Source organism: Elaeis guineensis, chromosome 4, assembly GCF_000442705.2.
Source record: "Elaeis guineensis isolate ETL-2024a chromosome 4, EG11, whole genome shotgun sequence".
In the NCBI taxonomy this organism is placed as follows: Eukaryota; Viridiplantae; Streptophyta; class Magnoliopsida; order Arecales; family Arecaceae; genus Elaeis; species Elaeis guineensis.
In genome coordinates, this window is record NC_025996.2 from 12,203,544 (window position 1) to 12,220,991 (window position 17,448).

Below are 17,448 nucleotides of genomic sequence, written 5' to 3' on the forward strand. Positions count from 1 at the left end.
TGCAGAGGTAGCCTGTCGAGGATCGACAGCAGGCTGAGTAGCGAGCTCAGGAGATGACTGCACGCATCAACCAGTATTAACAGTTTCAGATCGACATGATGGAGCGGATGGCACAGATGGAGCAGACGATCCAGATGTTGAGGCAGCAGCAGACCAGTCCGATCTCCATCACCGGATCGAGCTCCGTCGAGCATTCCCCATCCCCATCTCGTTCTCCACATGCTGATATGTGATGGCTCTTTGATATATATTTTTTAAAACTCTTGTAATTTTAATTTGATATAATAAAATAATAAAATTTATTTATCATTTTATTGTGCAAATTTTTTATTCAAATTTTTTAATTTATAAAAAATATTATATATTCAACTTAAAAAATATATTAAAATTTTAAAAAAATAATTAGCGATGAAATTATTACCGATGAAATATTCATCGCAAAAAATTTATAAAAATAATTTAATTTTTTAAAAAATATATAATTAACGGTGATGAAAAATTTTTCATCGCAAATAATTATTAACAACATAAAATTTCATCAAAAAAATATTTATTTACGACGTAAATATTAGTCGCTAAAATTTTTTAATTATTATTTTTTTATTAAATAAATTTTTTTGCAACAAAAATTTTCGTTGCTAAAAGTTAGCAATAGCGACGAATATATTTTCGTCACTATTAATTGTGTTAGCGATTGTTATTTTCGTCGCAAATTAATTTTTTTACAAATAATTTTTTTTATTTTTTATTTTTTACGATGAAAATATTTCATCGCAAATTATCATTATTTGCGATGAAAAAAATTTTCATCGTAAAATATTATCAATAATGATATTTTTTACGACAAAATTTTAGCGACGAAATTTTCGTCGCTAATTATTATTAATGATAAATTTGATTTATTAGTAACAAAAATTTTTCGTCACTAATAACCTCTTTTATTGGAGGCCAATGACTTACCACATCCCTAAGACAAAATAACTGATCCACCAATAACATTGAGCGTTTTGACTCCAACAGTAAACTTGACATTTCTTATTATTTTGCGGAGTTCTGCGAGTTGGAAAATCAGTCATGCATGGTAGTTGGTTAAGTATGATCAAGGTATACGCTTCATGCTACTTCCTCCAATCTCATGACACATGCACTGGAAAAAGGCCCAACACATGCCCATACCATCCAGTCATTTTACACCAAGATGAACGTACCAAAAAGTCCAGTGCACTACATGCACTATGCATACAAATATTCTGACATACACTCGACAATAAATTGTATATCCATCAGATGTACTTATCCTGGTGATCACACAAACCAATTCACTCAAGGTCTCATAATTCAGAGTTTGAAACATTGGTGCTCTCCCATTATATGCAAGATAATACTGAAAGAACAATTAAATCAGAATGAAAAATATTGGTCAATACTGCAATAGCCATGGCGTAAAAAAGATCTGATGAGTTCATATGTATTTTCAGAAAAAGTGAGGATCAACATCAATAATTGATGAAGGTCAAGTAAATAGGTGAAGTTCCCAACATATGTTAAACTTTTAACACCACACTAAAGGCTTAGCAACTCTTCATTCTTTTTAAGTTAAGAATTCATACCACAATTATGTATTATCTTCATCACTGTGCACTTCAAGCATATGATAACATGTAATTTCGCTAATCATTGGATCATGTATTTTGGATAATCACAGCATGAGTTTCAAAAAAAGTTTCATTTATTTATTCACGTGTGCAGGACACAAACAAGAAAAATAGTTGGATCTACCTGTGGTTGACATTAACATAGCTCAAAAATTACCCATGTATAATCCAGCATTACCTGAGGGAACTGACAGTAATCGTTCGACTGCAAGGACAATATATATGTCTACTGCATACAACCATGCAAACAAATTAAATAATCTATTTCCTGCAATTCTAAACACAACCACGCATCATGCAAAGGTTGGTGCTAAGCACTCATTAACCATTTCCGACAGGTTGGGATTCTCCAATGCTGCTGCTACACGTTCCTTGTCGTTCAACTGCTTATTTACTACAAGAATTGAGAAATAAAGTGATGTTACAAATATATAAATATTGTGCTACCAAAAGAAGGAATGCTGGCAACTAGTATCAAATACAGTAACAAGTATGATGATGAAGTACCAGCAGCTTCAGTCGCATGTGTTCCAGGGGCTATCCTAACATCAACCTATAGAAAATGCATCAAGGATTACAAGATCAAAGATCGGTTTATCACAACCAGACATGAAGGCTGGTAACTACTATAGCCAAAGACAATAAATATCATCAAAATTGCAAATCACACAGAAAAACAAATATAACTAAATCATTGCAGTTGTCCAAATAATATAATCTTTTTTAAAAAACATGGTGGTTTCTCTTTCAAGTCATTTCCTTTTCTTAGTTTTGATGACTGCTAAAGTAGCACCATACACACACCCCCTGGCCAGGCCAAAAGGAAACATTATAAGGCCTGCAGGCCTAAACTGGCATTAACAGCGCACAGGAAAAAAGAAAACCCAGGGCAACACATGGCCCCTCAAAGCAGAAAGTTAGCATATGGAAACCATTAAACCATTATTCTTTAACATATGCTCCATTTTATTGAGCACTGATGAAATAGGAGAAGGAAGAACATCAACTTTGAAAGTAAACCAAACCAAAGTCAACAAGGAGCCTTCATGATACCTCAGTAATGTTTTTTTTTTGGTCATAGCAAGGCCTCTGTTAGATTCCCCTTCTAAACGCATAAAACTTAATCCACATACACTAGAGTCTGATTCATAATGCTGTCCTCTCCTCCATAATTTCATGCCATAGAATTATGCAGGTCCCTTTCATGGAGATCCTACTCATAACCCATAAAGCCCTCATCAACTCCAAGTAACAAAAATATTCCACTTAATTATGACTCTTCAAGCCTTTTTGTCACCCAATAATCTCATGCACGCTCCAATAGTATCATGTGAACTCTAAGTCCGCCGTGGTTGGCAGAAAACCATGCAAATTCAGATTTTATAAACTGAATCTATTCTATGTTGTAAAATAATACTCTGACCTCCCAAATGATCTAAAAGGAAGCTTGCAAACCTTATAAGTTTCTGTATGACTGCTTTGACCAGTTAAATGAATTCTACCATAACTAAGGCCGCAAGCAAACCGGGTTGGATCAGGGATGAGCATAACCCACATCCAATCCATTTTTTGAATTGGGTCAAAATATTGAACAAAAATTAATCCAATTACCTTCAAGTTAGATCTAATTGGATTCAATATTAATTTTATAAATCCATCAGATGTTTTGGGTTAAATTAGGTCAAGAATAATCAAAACATGAATCAGAATAGACATATATATAAAAAGATTATCCAATTATATCACAAACAAGTTATGCAATAAAATAACAATAAAAAAATATAAATATTATCAAAAACATACTAAGATTTGATTCATAACCACACATCATCACAGTCAATAACACAAGTTATCAGCCAACTATATCGTGAAAAGAAGACTAATTTCTTATATTTAAAGAGGGTTTTGAAATATACACAATACTAGTTTTGTATCAGTTTGGGTCACTTCAGGTATGGATTGGGAATTTAAAGATCCAAATCCAATTGATATACAGAATAGATCATGTTTTCTAATCTGAGCCTAATCCAAATAATTTCAAATCAGATTGGGCCAGATTAATTTTGGATAGATTCCAAATCAGAAGTAGGTCAATCCAATTCACTTGCCACCTTGGTCCGTAACCAATGTCATCTATCCTTGTCCCAACTATTGGGGTGGTCAATTTTATAAATCCAGTTTATTTTCTTTATTACATCACTTTTTTGCGAAAGAGACCAGTTCTAGTGCTTCTAGCTTTATATTGAAGATCAAAGTGAGTTTCTATAATAAGAAATAAAAGATATTCAGCTGTTACTTAATGCTGAATTTTTCTGTTTGATTGGTGTTGGGTATAAAATACCCACAGCCGAAGTCCTCAGTGGAATCGACTACAAGACAACTTCACTCGGACTCCTACGGGAGCCGGGCTCCGTCACCGAGAACTCCAACAGCTTCAGCCGCAAGCAGACTCCGCCCGGACTCCTACGGGAGCCGGACTCCGCCGCCGACATCGACTACAGGACAGCTCCGCCCGGACTCCTACGGGAGCCGGGCTCCGCTGCCGACATCGACACAGGACAGCTTCGCCCGGACTCCTACGGGAGCCGGGCTCCGTCCTCAGCATCAACCGCTGGTAGGCCTCGTCCGGACTCCTACGGGAGCCGGACCTCCCCTCTGACTTTAATTGCAGGGAGACTTCGCCCGGACTCTTATGGGAGCCGGGCTTCATCCTCGACGCCAACAGCTTCAGCCACAAGCAGACTCCGCCCGGACTCCTACGGGAGCCGGGCTCCACCGCCGACATCGACTACAGGACAGTTTCGCCCGGACTCCTACGGGAGCCGGACTCCGTCCTCAGCATCAACCGCTGGTAGGCCTCGTCCGGACTCCTACGGGAGCCGGACCTCCCCTCTGACTTTAATTGTAGGGAGACTTCGCCCGGACTCTTATGGGAGCCGGGCTTCATCCTCGACGCCAACAGCTTCAGCCGCAAGCAGACTCCGCCCGGACTCCTACGGGAGCCGGGCTCCGCCGCCGACATCGACTACAGGACAGCTCCACCCGGACTCCCACGGGAGCCGGGCTCCGTCCTCAACGTTAATTGCTGGTAAGCCCCGTCCGGACTCCTACGGGAGCCGGACTTCGCCTTTAATCTTAACTGCAGGAAAACTTCGCCCGGACTCCTACGGGAGCCGGGCTCCGTCCTCGACTCCAACGGCTGCAAGGCAGACTGCGACCGGACTCCTACGGGAGCCGGACGGACTCCTACGGGAGCCGGACTCCGCCGATAACTTCAGCTGCGAGCAGACTCCGCCCGGACTCCCACGGGAGCCGGGTTCCGTCCTCAACGTTAATTGCTGGTAAGCCCCGTCCGGACTCCTACGGGAGCCGGACTTCGCCTTTAACCTTGACTGCAGGAAAACTTCGCCCGGACTCCTACGGGAGCCGGGCTCCGTCCTCGATTCCAACGGCTGCAGACAGTCTTCATCCGGACCTCTACGGTGGCCGGACTATGACCACTGCCGAACTTCAGCCGACAGATCAGTATCAGCACTCCCAGGCCACGATCGCGACCACGATTCTGCTACATTTCCTGCGGCGGATTCCGCGCAGCTCCACCACTCCCTGACAGGCCGCAGTAACGATCGCAGCACTGCTCCACTCCCCATGACGGATCCCGCGCGGCTCCATTACTACCTGACCAGCCACGATAAACGGCCACGATCCTGCTCCACCTCCTGCAACGGATACTGCGCGATTCTCTCATCCACTGGCAAGTCACGACGGCAAAACGCCGCCCCACTTCATGCGGCAGACTCCACGTGGCACGCCCCAGCGATAGCCACGGGTCCGTTCCACTACGCTTCGCAGCAAACTCCGCCTGACCCTGGGCAGTCCACTGCCAGACGGTTACAAACGTCGCCATCAATTCGTTGCTTCCTCCGCCTATAAAAGGGGGACTCAGATACGTTATTCGATAAGCTCATTTCTTATCTCAAAACTCTGCTAAATTCTCCGTTCGAGCACTCCATTCTTGTTGAGGCAGAGAACTGACTTGAGCGTCGGAGGGTCTTGCCGGAGCAACCCCACCTGCGGTTTAGACTTCTTTGCAGGTCCCGGCGGCGACCGCGGCTTCCCCGACTCCAGCTTCTCCGGCGCAAGCAGATTTTCGCACCAACAGGATTGGCGCTAGAGGAAGGGGTGAGCCTTCGCGGTACCCTTGTTCTTAAAGGAGTGTTCAACGGAGCCGCCTCCGATCGTCTCTCCGACACCCACTCCTAATTTTCCCCCGCGAGATCCACGCTCGATGCCTCCACGCAAGGCATCCACACGACGGTCCACGACCTCCGCGGCCAGATCTCAGGCTCCGGCCTCCCCTCCTATTTCCCAGCCTCCTCCTCCTCCTCCGACGGCGGCGGTCGGCACGGAGCAATTTGACTTGCTGGCACAGCAGGTCAGAGGCCTCATCGAAGCTGTGCAAGCAATGCAGCAGCAGCAACCGCAGGCGTCGGCGCACCCGGAAAGGGCATCTCCGGAATGTCAGAACCCGGCGGCGGGGCGGTCCACCTGGGCCAGCCGCCCCGTCCTTCCCGGGAAAACAAATCCGAGGGTAGAGAGCCCTCAATCGGACCACGACTCCACCCCTGGAAGATCCCTGTCCCCGCTCTGCCAGAGGACCCTCGAGACTCGAAGTCGAGAGGATTTCCTGGACCGGAGGCTCCAGGAGATGAACCGGCGGATTGAAGAACTCCGCCACGTGCCCCCCGCTCATGGTGAGGATATTTGTACTGACCCTCCCTTCTCTCAAATGATCATGCAGGAACCGATCCCGCCAAACTTCAAGCTTCCCCAGTTCGAAAGCTACGACGGGACTTCGGACCCGGTTGATCATCTGGAGGCCTTCCGGACGATGATGCTGCTTCACGGCGCTCCTGACGCCATCTTATGCCGGGCTTTCCCGTCTACTTTGAAGGGAGCAGCGAGGAACTGGTACTCGACTTTGAAGCCGGGCACCATCTTTTCCTTCGATCAAATGAGCCACCAATTTGTGGCCCATTTTGTCAGCAGCCGACGCCCCCGGAAGGGTTCGGAGTCCCTCATCAACATCAAGCAGAGGGAAGGGGAGTCCATACGGACCTACGTCAACCGCTTTAACATCGCGGCGTTGGAGGTCCGGAACTTGGACCAATCAGTTGCCATAGCCGCCCTGAAAGGTGGCCTTCAGAAGAATGATCTTTTGTTCTCCCTGGAGAAGAAGTACCCCAGGGATTTTGCCGATTTACTGGCTCGGGCTGAAGGATACGCCCGAGCGAAAGAAGCCTTCAAAATGAAGGACGAAGAGACAGCAAGGGAGCGTCAAGCGGAAGATTCGAGTAAGCCCGTAGTTGAGAAAAGGCCAAAGGAAGCCCGGCCACGTTCCCGATCCCCTCCTGGACATAAGCGCGCCCATACTCCACCCCGGGCACGCAGGCAGAGAAGCCCGGACCGCGGGGTTCGGCGGGGCTCCCCACCAGGGAGATTTCGCAACTACGCCCCCCTCAATGCCTTGAAGGCCCAGGTACTAATGGAGGTCAGGGAGCAGCTCCCTAGGCCGGAGAAGATGCGCACACATCCCGGGAAGCGCAACCCCAACAAGTTCTGCCTCTACCACCGCGACGACGGCCACGACACCGAAGAATGCATCCAGCTCCAGGACGAGATCGAGGAGCTCATTCGGCGAGGTCGACTCGACAGATTCATCCACCGCAGGCCTGAGGGTAGAGGAGACCGGCCAAGAGCCCTCCCACAGCCTGAACCGCAGAGAAGGGAGGAGCAACCCGGGGACCGGCCTCCCATCGGGACCATCGACTCCATCATCGGAGGGCCTCAAGGAGGAGCGGGAAAACTGTAAATGTATCACTTACGATTTCACCTTGAATCTACTTTCCTTTCCACCTAACGTGCCCTTCCCACCTGGCGTGGATTTATTATGACTGGATATGATCCCTCCAAAAACAAAGCCATGTCAGGAACAGGAGGAGAACCTCGTCCTGACATGAGCAAAGTCAAAGGCCCGATTCTCTTAGACCGGATGGGGGGAGAGGCCTTACAACGCCCTAATGTGCCCCCACAGCTATGTCAGGAACAGGAGGAGAACCTCGTCCTGACATGAGCAAAGTCAAAGGCCCGGTTCTTTTAGACCGGATGGGGGGAGAGGCCTTACAACGCCCTAATACGCCCCCACAGCCATGTCAGGAACAGGAGGAGAACCTCGTCCTGACATGAGCAAAGTCAAAAGCCCGGTTCTTTTAGACCGGATGGGGGGAGAGGCCTTACAACGCCCTAATGTGCCCCCACAGCCATGTCAGGAACAGGAGGAGAACCTCATCCTGACATGAGCAAAGTCGAAGGCCCGGTTCTTTTAGACCGGATGGGGGGAGAAGCCTTACAGTGCCCTAACGCGCCCCCACAGCCAGGCTGGTAACGAGGGGAGAACCTCACACCGGCTCGAGCAAAATGGAAGGCCCTGACTCCTACGGGAGCCGGGTTCCACCCGCAAGGAAGACTCCGCTCGGACTCCTACGGGAGCCGGGTTCCGCCCGCAAGGAAGACTCCACCCGGACTCCTACGGGAGCCGGGTTCCGCCGCAAGGAGGACTTCATCCGGACTCCTACGGGAGCCGGGTTCCGCCCGCGAGGAGGACTTCACCCGGACTCCTACGGGAGCCGGGTTCCGCCCGCGAGGAGGACTTCACCCGGACTTCTACGGGAGCCGGGTTCCGCCCGCGAGGAGGACTTCAGCCGGACTCCTACGGGAGCCGGGTTCCGCCCGCGAGGAAGACTTCACCCGGACTCCTACGGGAGCCGGGTTCCGCCCGCAAGGAGGACTTCACCCGGACTCCTACGGGAGCCGAGTTCCGCTCCCCAAGGAAGACTTCAGCCGGGCTCCTACGAGAGTCGGGCTCCATCCACGACTTCTGCAGCGAGGGCTAATGGTGGCGAAACCTGGCCGGCTAACAAGATCAGATGAAAGGAAAAAGCCCCCTCCCAACGATGTCAACATCGGGCAAGACAGATGGCAAGAAAGGTTTGGCAGACAGCGATATTAGTGCAGCGCGCGGACGAGGTAACGCAAAACGCTCTTTTTATTCCATTTCCGATATACACACTACAAAGCCAGGAAGGCCAAGGAAAGGAGGGCAAAACGACAAAAAGGAAGTAACTACATGATAAGACAGAAAGGCAAAAAGAGCTCTAAGGAGGCCCTGCTCCCTCCGACCTGGAGTTATCTATTCCGTCCCTCAACCAGGACTGCCTCAGATTCTCTATTTCTCCTTCTAGCTCTTCCCTCTTTCACAGTGCATCCTGGAGCGTCCGACGAAGTTGCTGGCTCTCAGCCTCCGCTTCTCGACGCCTCTTCCTCAAAACTTCGGACTCCGCCTCCGCGTCTGCGACGGCCCGCCGCTCAAGTGCCAGTTGGATCTTCACTTGTTGCAGCTTGGCTGACTTCTCCCCGAGAGAGACAGAAATCCCTTCAATAGTGCCTCTCAGGGCTTAGAGCTCTTCAGAATCTTGGGCGGAAGTAAGCTGCGCCCTGTTAGCCAGCTGCCTCTGGAGACGAACGACTTCGTCGGCCGCCGTCCGGAATCTCCCTTTATACTCTTCCACCTGCCGGCGCCAGCTGGCCCGCTGAACGTCATGGCTCATCTCGGCGTCCTGAAGCTGCTTCTGAAGGTCGGCCACTTCTGTTCATCATCGACCCGGGCCAAGAGCCGGGATGAATTTCCTTCCAGCTGGCCGATCTTCCTCTTCGCAGCTGACAGTTCCACCTTAAGGGCGCTGATCCTGGCTTCTTGAGCCCAAATACGGTCGCTGGTGCTCTTCTTGCACTCCTCGAGTTCTTTGCGAAGTTCGCCTTCCTCCGGCTGTAATCCATGATCGCCTTCACATAGAGACTCCGGAAGTGGGCGGCCTCAGCGGCGGCTTCAGAATGGCCTTCTCTCGATTTGCGGAGTTCACCTTCCGTCTTCTTCAACTTCTTCGTCAGGTGAAGGACCTCTTTTTTCAACCGCTGGATTGTCGATTTCAGCGGGACCCCCAGAGGCAAGGGGAGTGCTTCTGCAGGGCACTACCATCGGAAGGCAAAAGCATCAGGGAACGACTCATTGCAAAGAGAAAAGCAGAAAGAAGGAGGAGGGGGAAGGAGAAGCCATCCACAACAAGAAATTCGACTTTATTGATTGAATAATTGTGAAGACAAACAGAAAGGAAATATTGCGACAAAATAAGGGCACAAGATCAGAGGTCTCAGACCTCAGGGGCGGGAGGTGGAGAACCCGGCGCGGGGGGTGCGACCGCAGTGGCGGCAGATGAGGGGCCGGCCTCGTCTTCGAACTCCTCGAGGAAGCCGAGGTCGAGCTCGGGGAATTTGCTGGCCACCTTCTCTTGGCAGAACTCGAACCCCTTGGTGAACGCCTCCTGGCCGAACTGGACATTCAGGTCCCTCATCTCCGCGGAGGCCTTGAATTCCTCCACCGCAAGGGCCCTGGCCTCCGAGACCAGGACCGGAGTTTGCTCGACCAAATGGCGACCTCGGCCTCCGCCTTCCTCGCCGACTCCTCCAAGATCTGCCTCTCCTCCTCCCGGGCCTGCTTCTCTCTTTCCAGGGCCTCCTGGAGGGCGGCTACTTCAGCCGACTTCGCTTGGAGGCGGGCAACCTCGGCTTGGCAGCGTTCCTCCGCCTGGAGGATGTCCCTCCTCATGCGGCTCACCGCCTCGATATAGGCGAAGAGCTGGTGCCCAATCTGCAAGGACGGATAGATAATTACGACAGAGGCCGAGTGACCGTGTAAATAAAGATCCGTTTACCTCGAGGAAGGACCCCAAAGAGTCCCAAGCCCGCTGCTCAGGATCGGCGCGGTCGATCCTCCCCACGACGTCGGACAGGATGCAGCCGTCGATCAACCGCCTGATCAAGTCCCTATCGTTGAAGGGATTCTCCGATCCCTCCTCGGAGCAGACGGACTCGTCTACAGCAGCTCGGTGGCTACTCGCCCTGCGAGCCACCGATTTCCTCCTCCTCCCCGCGGCGGGCGCCTCCGTGGAGCGAACCCCCGGAGCGGGGGCCCCAGTCGCGGGCTCCTCGAGGAGGCCCGGGAGCCACTGGCTCGGCATCTGAAGGAATGTCGATGGCCGGGGCCGCCTGGACGGGCGCAGCCAAGCTCGTCTCCTCCGCCCTGGCCCTCTTCGCCGATCCGGAGGCCGCCGCGCCCTTTCTCTTCTGAGCTCTCATGCCCCTGGCGAGCATCCGCGTTGCTTCGGCGTCCATTGCTAAAAAAAAAAAAAAAAAGAAAAGAAAGAGAAGAAAGAAGAAAAAGGGGAAAAAGAAGCAACACCGATCAATCAAGAGTCAAAAAAAAAAAAAAAAAAAAAGAAAGAAAAAGAAGAGAGTGGGAAGGAAAAAGAAGTAAAGAGAAGAAGAAGAGGAAGGCAAGAAAAGAAAAGATAAGACGAATACTCGCTGGATCCTGGGGGCTCAGGCCGATGTTGAAAAGAAGCTGCTCCCTCAGAAGATTAGGAAGGGAAGGAGCGGGATAAGTTAGAAGCTTCTGGACGGCCTGGAGGTCGTCCTCCCCCAAGCTGGGAGCCCGACGGACGGAATCCCTCAGAGAACCCCAAGGGGCAGGCCCAGTTCCAAGGTCGGACAGTGGACGAAGAGGTATTTTCCCTTCCAATTGTGAATCGAAGAAGGGGCGCCTTTCAGCAACCCCTTCTTACCAAACTGGGGGGAGAAGTACCACCAGTCCTTCGCCGAAGGATGGCGTTTGAAGGTATAAAAATGTCTAAACAAGGAGAGAGACAGCTGAACCTCGACTATGTGGCAGAGGGAGAGAAACCCTATCAAAAACCTAAAAGAATTCGGGGCCACGGAAGCGAGAGAGATGTCCAAGAAGCGGAAGAAGGCAGCGACAAAGGCAGGAAGCGGAAGCCGGAGTCCGGCACGGAACGCTTCCTGATACAAACAAAAGCGACCGGGAGGAGGAGTGCTGACCCGGTCAGAGGGGCCAGGTAGCTCCAGGTCGTACTCCGGAGGAACCCCATACTGAACCCTTATCAGAAGGAGTTCCTCCGAAGTCGAGGAACATGGAATAACGCCCGGTGCGAAAACCGGGCGAGGCCCAGCCCCGGACGCGGGTTCGTCCACAGAGACAGGGACCTGGGGGTTTGAAGCAGAAGAACTTCGGAACTGCCGGGAGCAGAAGAGCCAGAGGACATTTTGAGTAGTTTCGAAGGGAGGATCTAAAGGACCCTAAAAAGACGGACCGAAAGGGGAACGAGAGGCCGAAGACTAACTCGGAGGGATACACAAAAGTAATGATGAGAAAAGAAGCCCCTAGGCGGTGAGAGGAAGGTTGGCACTAATCTATATTACTCTGAGGGACCTGGGGGACGAAAAACGGGAGGCGCCTACGGCTCGAGAAGACGCTCACTAAAGCAGGGCTCTCGAAGAGAAGACAGACACCAGCGAAAACTCAGGGATGGAGTAGGACGCCTAAAGGAGGGAGGACGGGTTTAAATAGACCCTGGAATCCGGCGCCATAATGATCGCGAATCCCCCAGGCCAGTCCGCATCCGACACGTGTCCCACTCCCCCTGGCAGACGGCTAAAAGCGGCTGACGGTTGGCAGGATCATAATTGCGCCGTACCTAGGCCAGAGTACCTGCGGGAATTTCGAAGCGTCCCCTCGTACCGCTCCAATTCGAAAAGACTCCGGCACGCGCACATTTAATGCCAAAATATCCGGAGGCGGCAGCGCGCAGGATTCGAAGGGACGGTTTCGGCTGTGCCCATCTCTCTCTCTGTACTTCCTTCGTTTGAAATTCAAACTCGAAGTAGGGGGACAGGTGTTGGGTATAAAATACCCACAGCCGAAGTCCTCAGTGGAATCGACTACACGACAACTTCACCCGGACTCCTACGGGAGCCGGGCTCCGTCACCGAGAACTCCAACAGCTTCAGCCGCAAGCAGACTCCGCCCGAACTCCTACGGGAGCCGGCTCCCCCCGACATCGCTACAGACAGCTCCGCCCGGACTCCTACGGGAGCCGGGCTCCGCCGCGACATCGACTACAGGACAGCTTCGCCCGGACTCCTACGGGAGCCGGGCTCCGTCCTCAGCATCAACCGCTGGTAGGCCTCGTCCGGACTCCTACGGGAGCCGGACCTCCCCTCTGACTTTAATTGCAGGGAGACTTCGCCGGACTCTTATGGGAGCCGGGCTTCATCCTCGACGCCAACAGCTTCAGCCACAAGCAGACTCCGCCCGGACTCCTACGGGAGCCGGGCTCTGCGCCGACATCGACTACAGGACAGTTCGTCCGGACTCCTACGGGAGCCGAGCTCCGTCCTCAGCATCAACCGCTGGTAGGCCTCGTCCGGACTCCTACGGGAGCCGGACCTCCCCTCTGACTTTAATTGCAGGGAGACTTCGCCCGGACTCTTATGGGAGCCGGCTTCATCCTCGACGCCAACAGCTTCAGCCGCAAGCAGACTCCGCCCGGACTCCTACGGGAGCCGGGCTCCGCCGCCGACATCGACTACAGGACAGCTCCACCCGGACTCCCACGGGAGCCGGGCTCCGTCCTCAACGTTAATTGCTGGTAAGCCCCGTCCGGACTCCTACGGGAGCCGGACTTCGCCTTTAACCTTAACTGCAGGAAAACTTCGCCCGGACTCCTACGGGAGTCGGGCTCCGTCCTCGACTCCAATGGCTGCAAGGCAGACTGCGACCGGACTCCTACGGGAGCCGGACTCCGCCGATAACTTCAGCTGCGAGCAGACTCCGCCCGGACTCCCACGGGAGCCGGGTTCCGTCCTCAACGTTAATTGCTGGTAAGCCCCGTCCGGACTCCTACGGGAGCCGGACTTCGCCTTTAACCTTGACTGCAGGAAAACTTCGCCCGGACTCCTACGGGAGCCGGGCTCCGTCCTCGATTCCAACGGCTGCAGACAGTCTTCATCCGGACCTCTACGGTGGCCGGACTATGACCACTGCCGAACTTCAGCCGACAGATCAGTATCAGCACTCCCAGGCCACGATCGCGACCACGATTCTGCTACATTTCCTGCGGCGGATTCCGCGCAGCTCCACCACTCCCTGACAGGCCGCAGTAACGATCGCAGCACTGCTCCACTCCCCATGACGGATCCCGCGCGGCTCTATTACTACCTGACCAGCCACGATAAACGGCCACGATCCTGCTCCACCTCCTGCAACGGATACTGCGCGATTCTCTCATCCACTGGCAAGTCACGACGGCAAAACGCCGCCCCACTTCATGCGGCAGACTCCATGTGGCACGCCCAAGCGATAGCCACGGGTCCGTTCCACTACGCTTCGCAGCAAACTCCGCCTGACCCTGGGCAGTCCACTGCCAGACGGTTACAAACGTCGCCATCAATTCGTTGCTTCCTCCGCCTATAAAAGGGGACTCAGATACGTTATTCGATAAGCTCATTTCTTATCTCAAAACTCTGCTAAATTCTCCGTTCGAGCACTCCATTCTTGTTGAGGCAGATAACTGACTTGAACGTCGGAGGGTCTTGCCGGAGCAACCCCACCTCCGGTTTAGACTTCCTTTGCAGGTCCCGGCGGCGACCGCGGCTTCCCCGACTCCAGCTTCTCCGGCGCAAGCAGATTTTCGCACCAACAATTGGCAACATAGAATTTGCACCCATGATTCCGATTGATGTCATTCCCACTTATTTATTACGGACAAAGTCTTTGATTATTGAATCTATGTGGCATACTGCCATCTTCATTGTTCCACTTCTATAATTCATGTCACATCTACATAAATATGTTAATATTTATGAATTGGTAATAAATGTAAGATTTAAAAATGAGGTTAATTGTGTTAGTATTAGATTTTTATTTTTGTATATTTTTCTAAAGATGGATTGCTTAAGTCACTAGACAGTCTGCTTATGAAGGTGGTGCCTACGAAGTTAGGGTTGTTGCCGGCTAGGGATTGCTCAGCCACCTTGACAACCTTGTGACTGTCTCTCCCATCTCAAGCAAATGGCATAAAATCATTGAGTTAGGTTTTCAAATGATCTTAAAAGAATATAAATCACCAATGGATACACTAAAAGCACTTATATGTAATCCAGAGGATCTGTGCTGTCCTCACGATAAGAACCCAAGAGAAGGTCAAGATGCAAAGGAGGAACTCTAGGCCTATAGGTTCCCGAGTCCTTAAGCCAATTCTAATTTGTCAGTGAGAAAGAAAAAAAGTTTTGATACCTGCAACAACCCAGGATCTCACCTAAAAATGCTAGGCAGAAGTAGGGTTTGGTTGCGCTTTTATAAATTTGAGTTGGCCATGGGCTCAAAAATTCCAGCTGGACCTCAACAATGATGGAATTAGGGTTGACCTTCCCAGCCCAATATGCAAATAAATTGACGAAATTCATATTAATGTTTCATATAGACTGTGTATATGTTCATATAATTATGTCTTCTATCTTGTTAAATTATGTATAAGTGTACCACTAAAATGATGAATTGTTGAGGCCTCAATCCAACAAAAATGCCCCAAACCTTTCCACCACCTCAAAATTCCTATTCAATAGGATCTAACCTGATTAACATGGCACAACTTGACTCGACATGGCCCCACCTCAACTCGCCTAACCCAATTCAACATGAACAAAACTTTAACTTAAAATTGGAGCCAGTTGGATTGGGTTAGAGAAATTCCAAACTATGGCCATTTTGGGTTATGCTAGAGTTGGGAGATACATAAGTAGGGATAAGCTAAATTTGTCTTAACTCGACCCGACCCACCCGAGCTGCAGCCCTAGCTAGAAGTTATTAATTAGGGTCCTTGACCCTGCTCAAGTGTTCAAGACCTCCTCAATTACCAAGCACATGTTAGTACAGGTTTTTACACACACTTCCTATTTAAGCCCAAGCATCCACGCTAGGAAAAGGTCCAATCAAAAACAAAGATATCACGACCAACTTGTGGTTAGTTGCAAAAGGGCCTATGCTATAGTGTCCTCTAGGCACACATGGACCATGAGCCAAATCAACTTTAATACCATTTGACATGAAATGGGACCTCAACCAAAATGGGTTATCGAGAAGTTGTAAGTTGGAGTTCTTGATCCTGCTTAAGTATCCAAAACCTCTCTATATGCATCTATTGTCGAACTAAACACACAACCACAAGGATCCTTACATACTTCCTATTTAAGCCTTAGTATTATTGCCAAGGAAAGTCCGATCAGAAATAAAATGCCATAACCAACTCGTGGTCGGCCCCAGAAGGGTTCATATCATAGTATGCCCTAGCCACACATGGACAGTGGTCAACTCTAATACTATCTGTAACAACCTAAGACCTCGTCCAAAAATGCTAGCCAAAAATTATTAATTAGGGTCCTTGGCCCTTCTTAAGCATCCAAGAACCCCCAAAAGCGCATCCAATGGGGGAATAAGCACATGCATGCACAAGTTCTTATGGTACTAGAAACAACTATATGCCTATTACTCTCACTAGATTATTGAAAATTAGAAACTAACATATAGAACGTGTTCCATTGCCATATGGAGTGAAGAGATCCGATTCTTAATCACCTTTCTCATGTTATGGATGACTGAGTAGTAAACAATAATCAACATCTCCATATTCAAGAGCAAGCTTGTTGAGATGCTTGACTTTATCATGTTATAGATGATTGAGCAGTAAGTGATAATCAACATCTCTATATTCAAAAGCAAGCTTGTCTAGATGCCTAAGTAGACAAACGCATTAAATGCAGTAAGTTTCATAAAAACCCACCAATGCATCTACATTAAGAACAAAAGTTTCAAAAATGATGTTGCAAAATTCCATGATAAGAATCTTGGCAACAAAAGGGAAAAATCATGATAAGCTAAGCTTGAATGACCTCCTTAGTTTGCTTGCTAATTATGAAACTCTGTGTGTGTGTGTGTGAGTGTGTGTGTTTGTGTGTGTGTGTGTGTTGGCGGGGGGGAAGTCTAATCTATGATCCCTTTCATTATCAATACTGGGCCTTCCATGACCTTCTAGGACATACTTCTAAGCTCCCAGCTTCTGGTCCCAACTCCCAAGAAGCAAATTTAGAGAATTGCTAAACATAAACCTACTACCAACCTCCTGCCACTATTTACCATCATCCATATGTTGGACTTCCACTAATTTTAAATGACATGATGGATTATTTTTGAATGATCTCCTATGACATATGTAAGCTCTTTTAATGAAATTAAATGTAGCAAATGATGAAATGGTACATGAAACTTTTATACCAAATGCGTAGCTTTATTCACCTTGTAAGTATTTTGTAGAAGGGGCATATTGCAGCTGATGGAAACAGCTAGGCCAGAATATAACACAACAAACTAGATCACCCTTTGGCGTGTAAAGAATAAGAAGTGTTCATGGTTAGCTTTGATCTTTATAACCAACATATGGTCTGATATTGAAAAAGCACAATGTTATACTTCTAGGATAATACAATGCCACAATAAGTTTGATTTATAAGGATGTACCAAATGGCTATCTTTACCTTGTAACGAGAAGGAAGACTTCGCATAAGTTTTACACGTAGGCAAAGTCCAATAACGGTTGCCATACTGCAATGCTCAACTGTTGGGGTAAAAGTGACCCTGAACCAAAGAAATAATTCTTGACGATGGAAAACAATATAACAAGTTGAACAGACAACTCAAGTACAGTTCAGATTAATAGAAGATAGGTATGTACCTAACATAACTTTGCTTGTCATTAACTTCAATTGA

General features: G+C 49.3%; 1 protein-coding gene across 1 annotated transcript; it reads right to left on the reverse strand.

Moving 5' to 3' along the window:
• Positions 1 to 1,711: 1,711 nt before the first annotated feature.
• LOC105043960 (protein AE7) lies at positions 1,712 to 17,448 on the reverse strand (the record flags this gene model as incomplete). Its single annotated transcript, XM_073255558.1, is given in 4 exon segments — positions 1,712 to 2,049; positions 2,163 to 2,208; positions 17,217 to 17,316; positions 17,414 to 17,448. Coding segments are annotated over 4 exon segments (282 nt in total), but the record flags the coding sequence as incomplete, so codon positions are not given.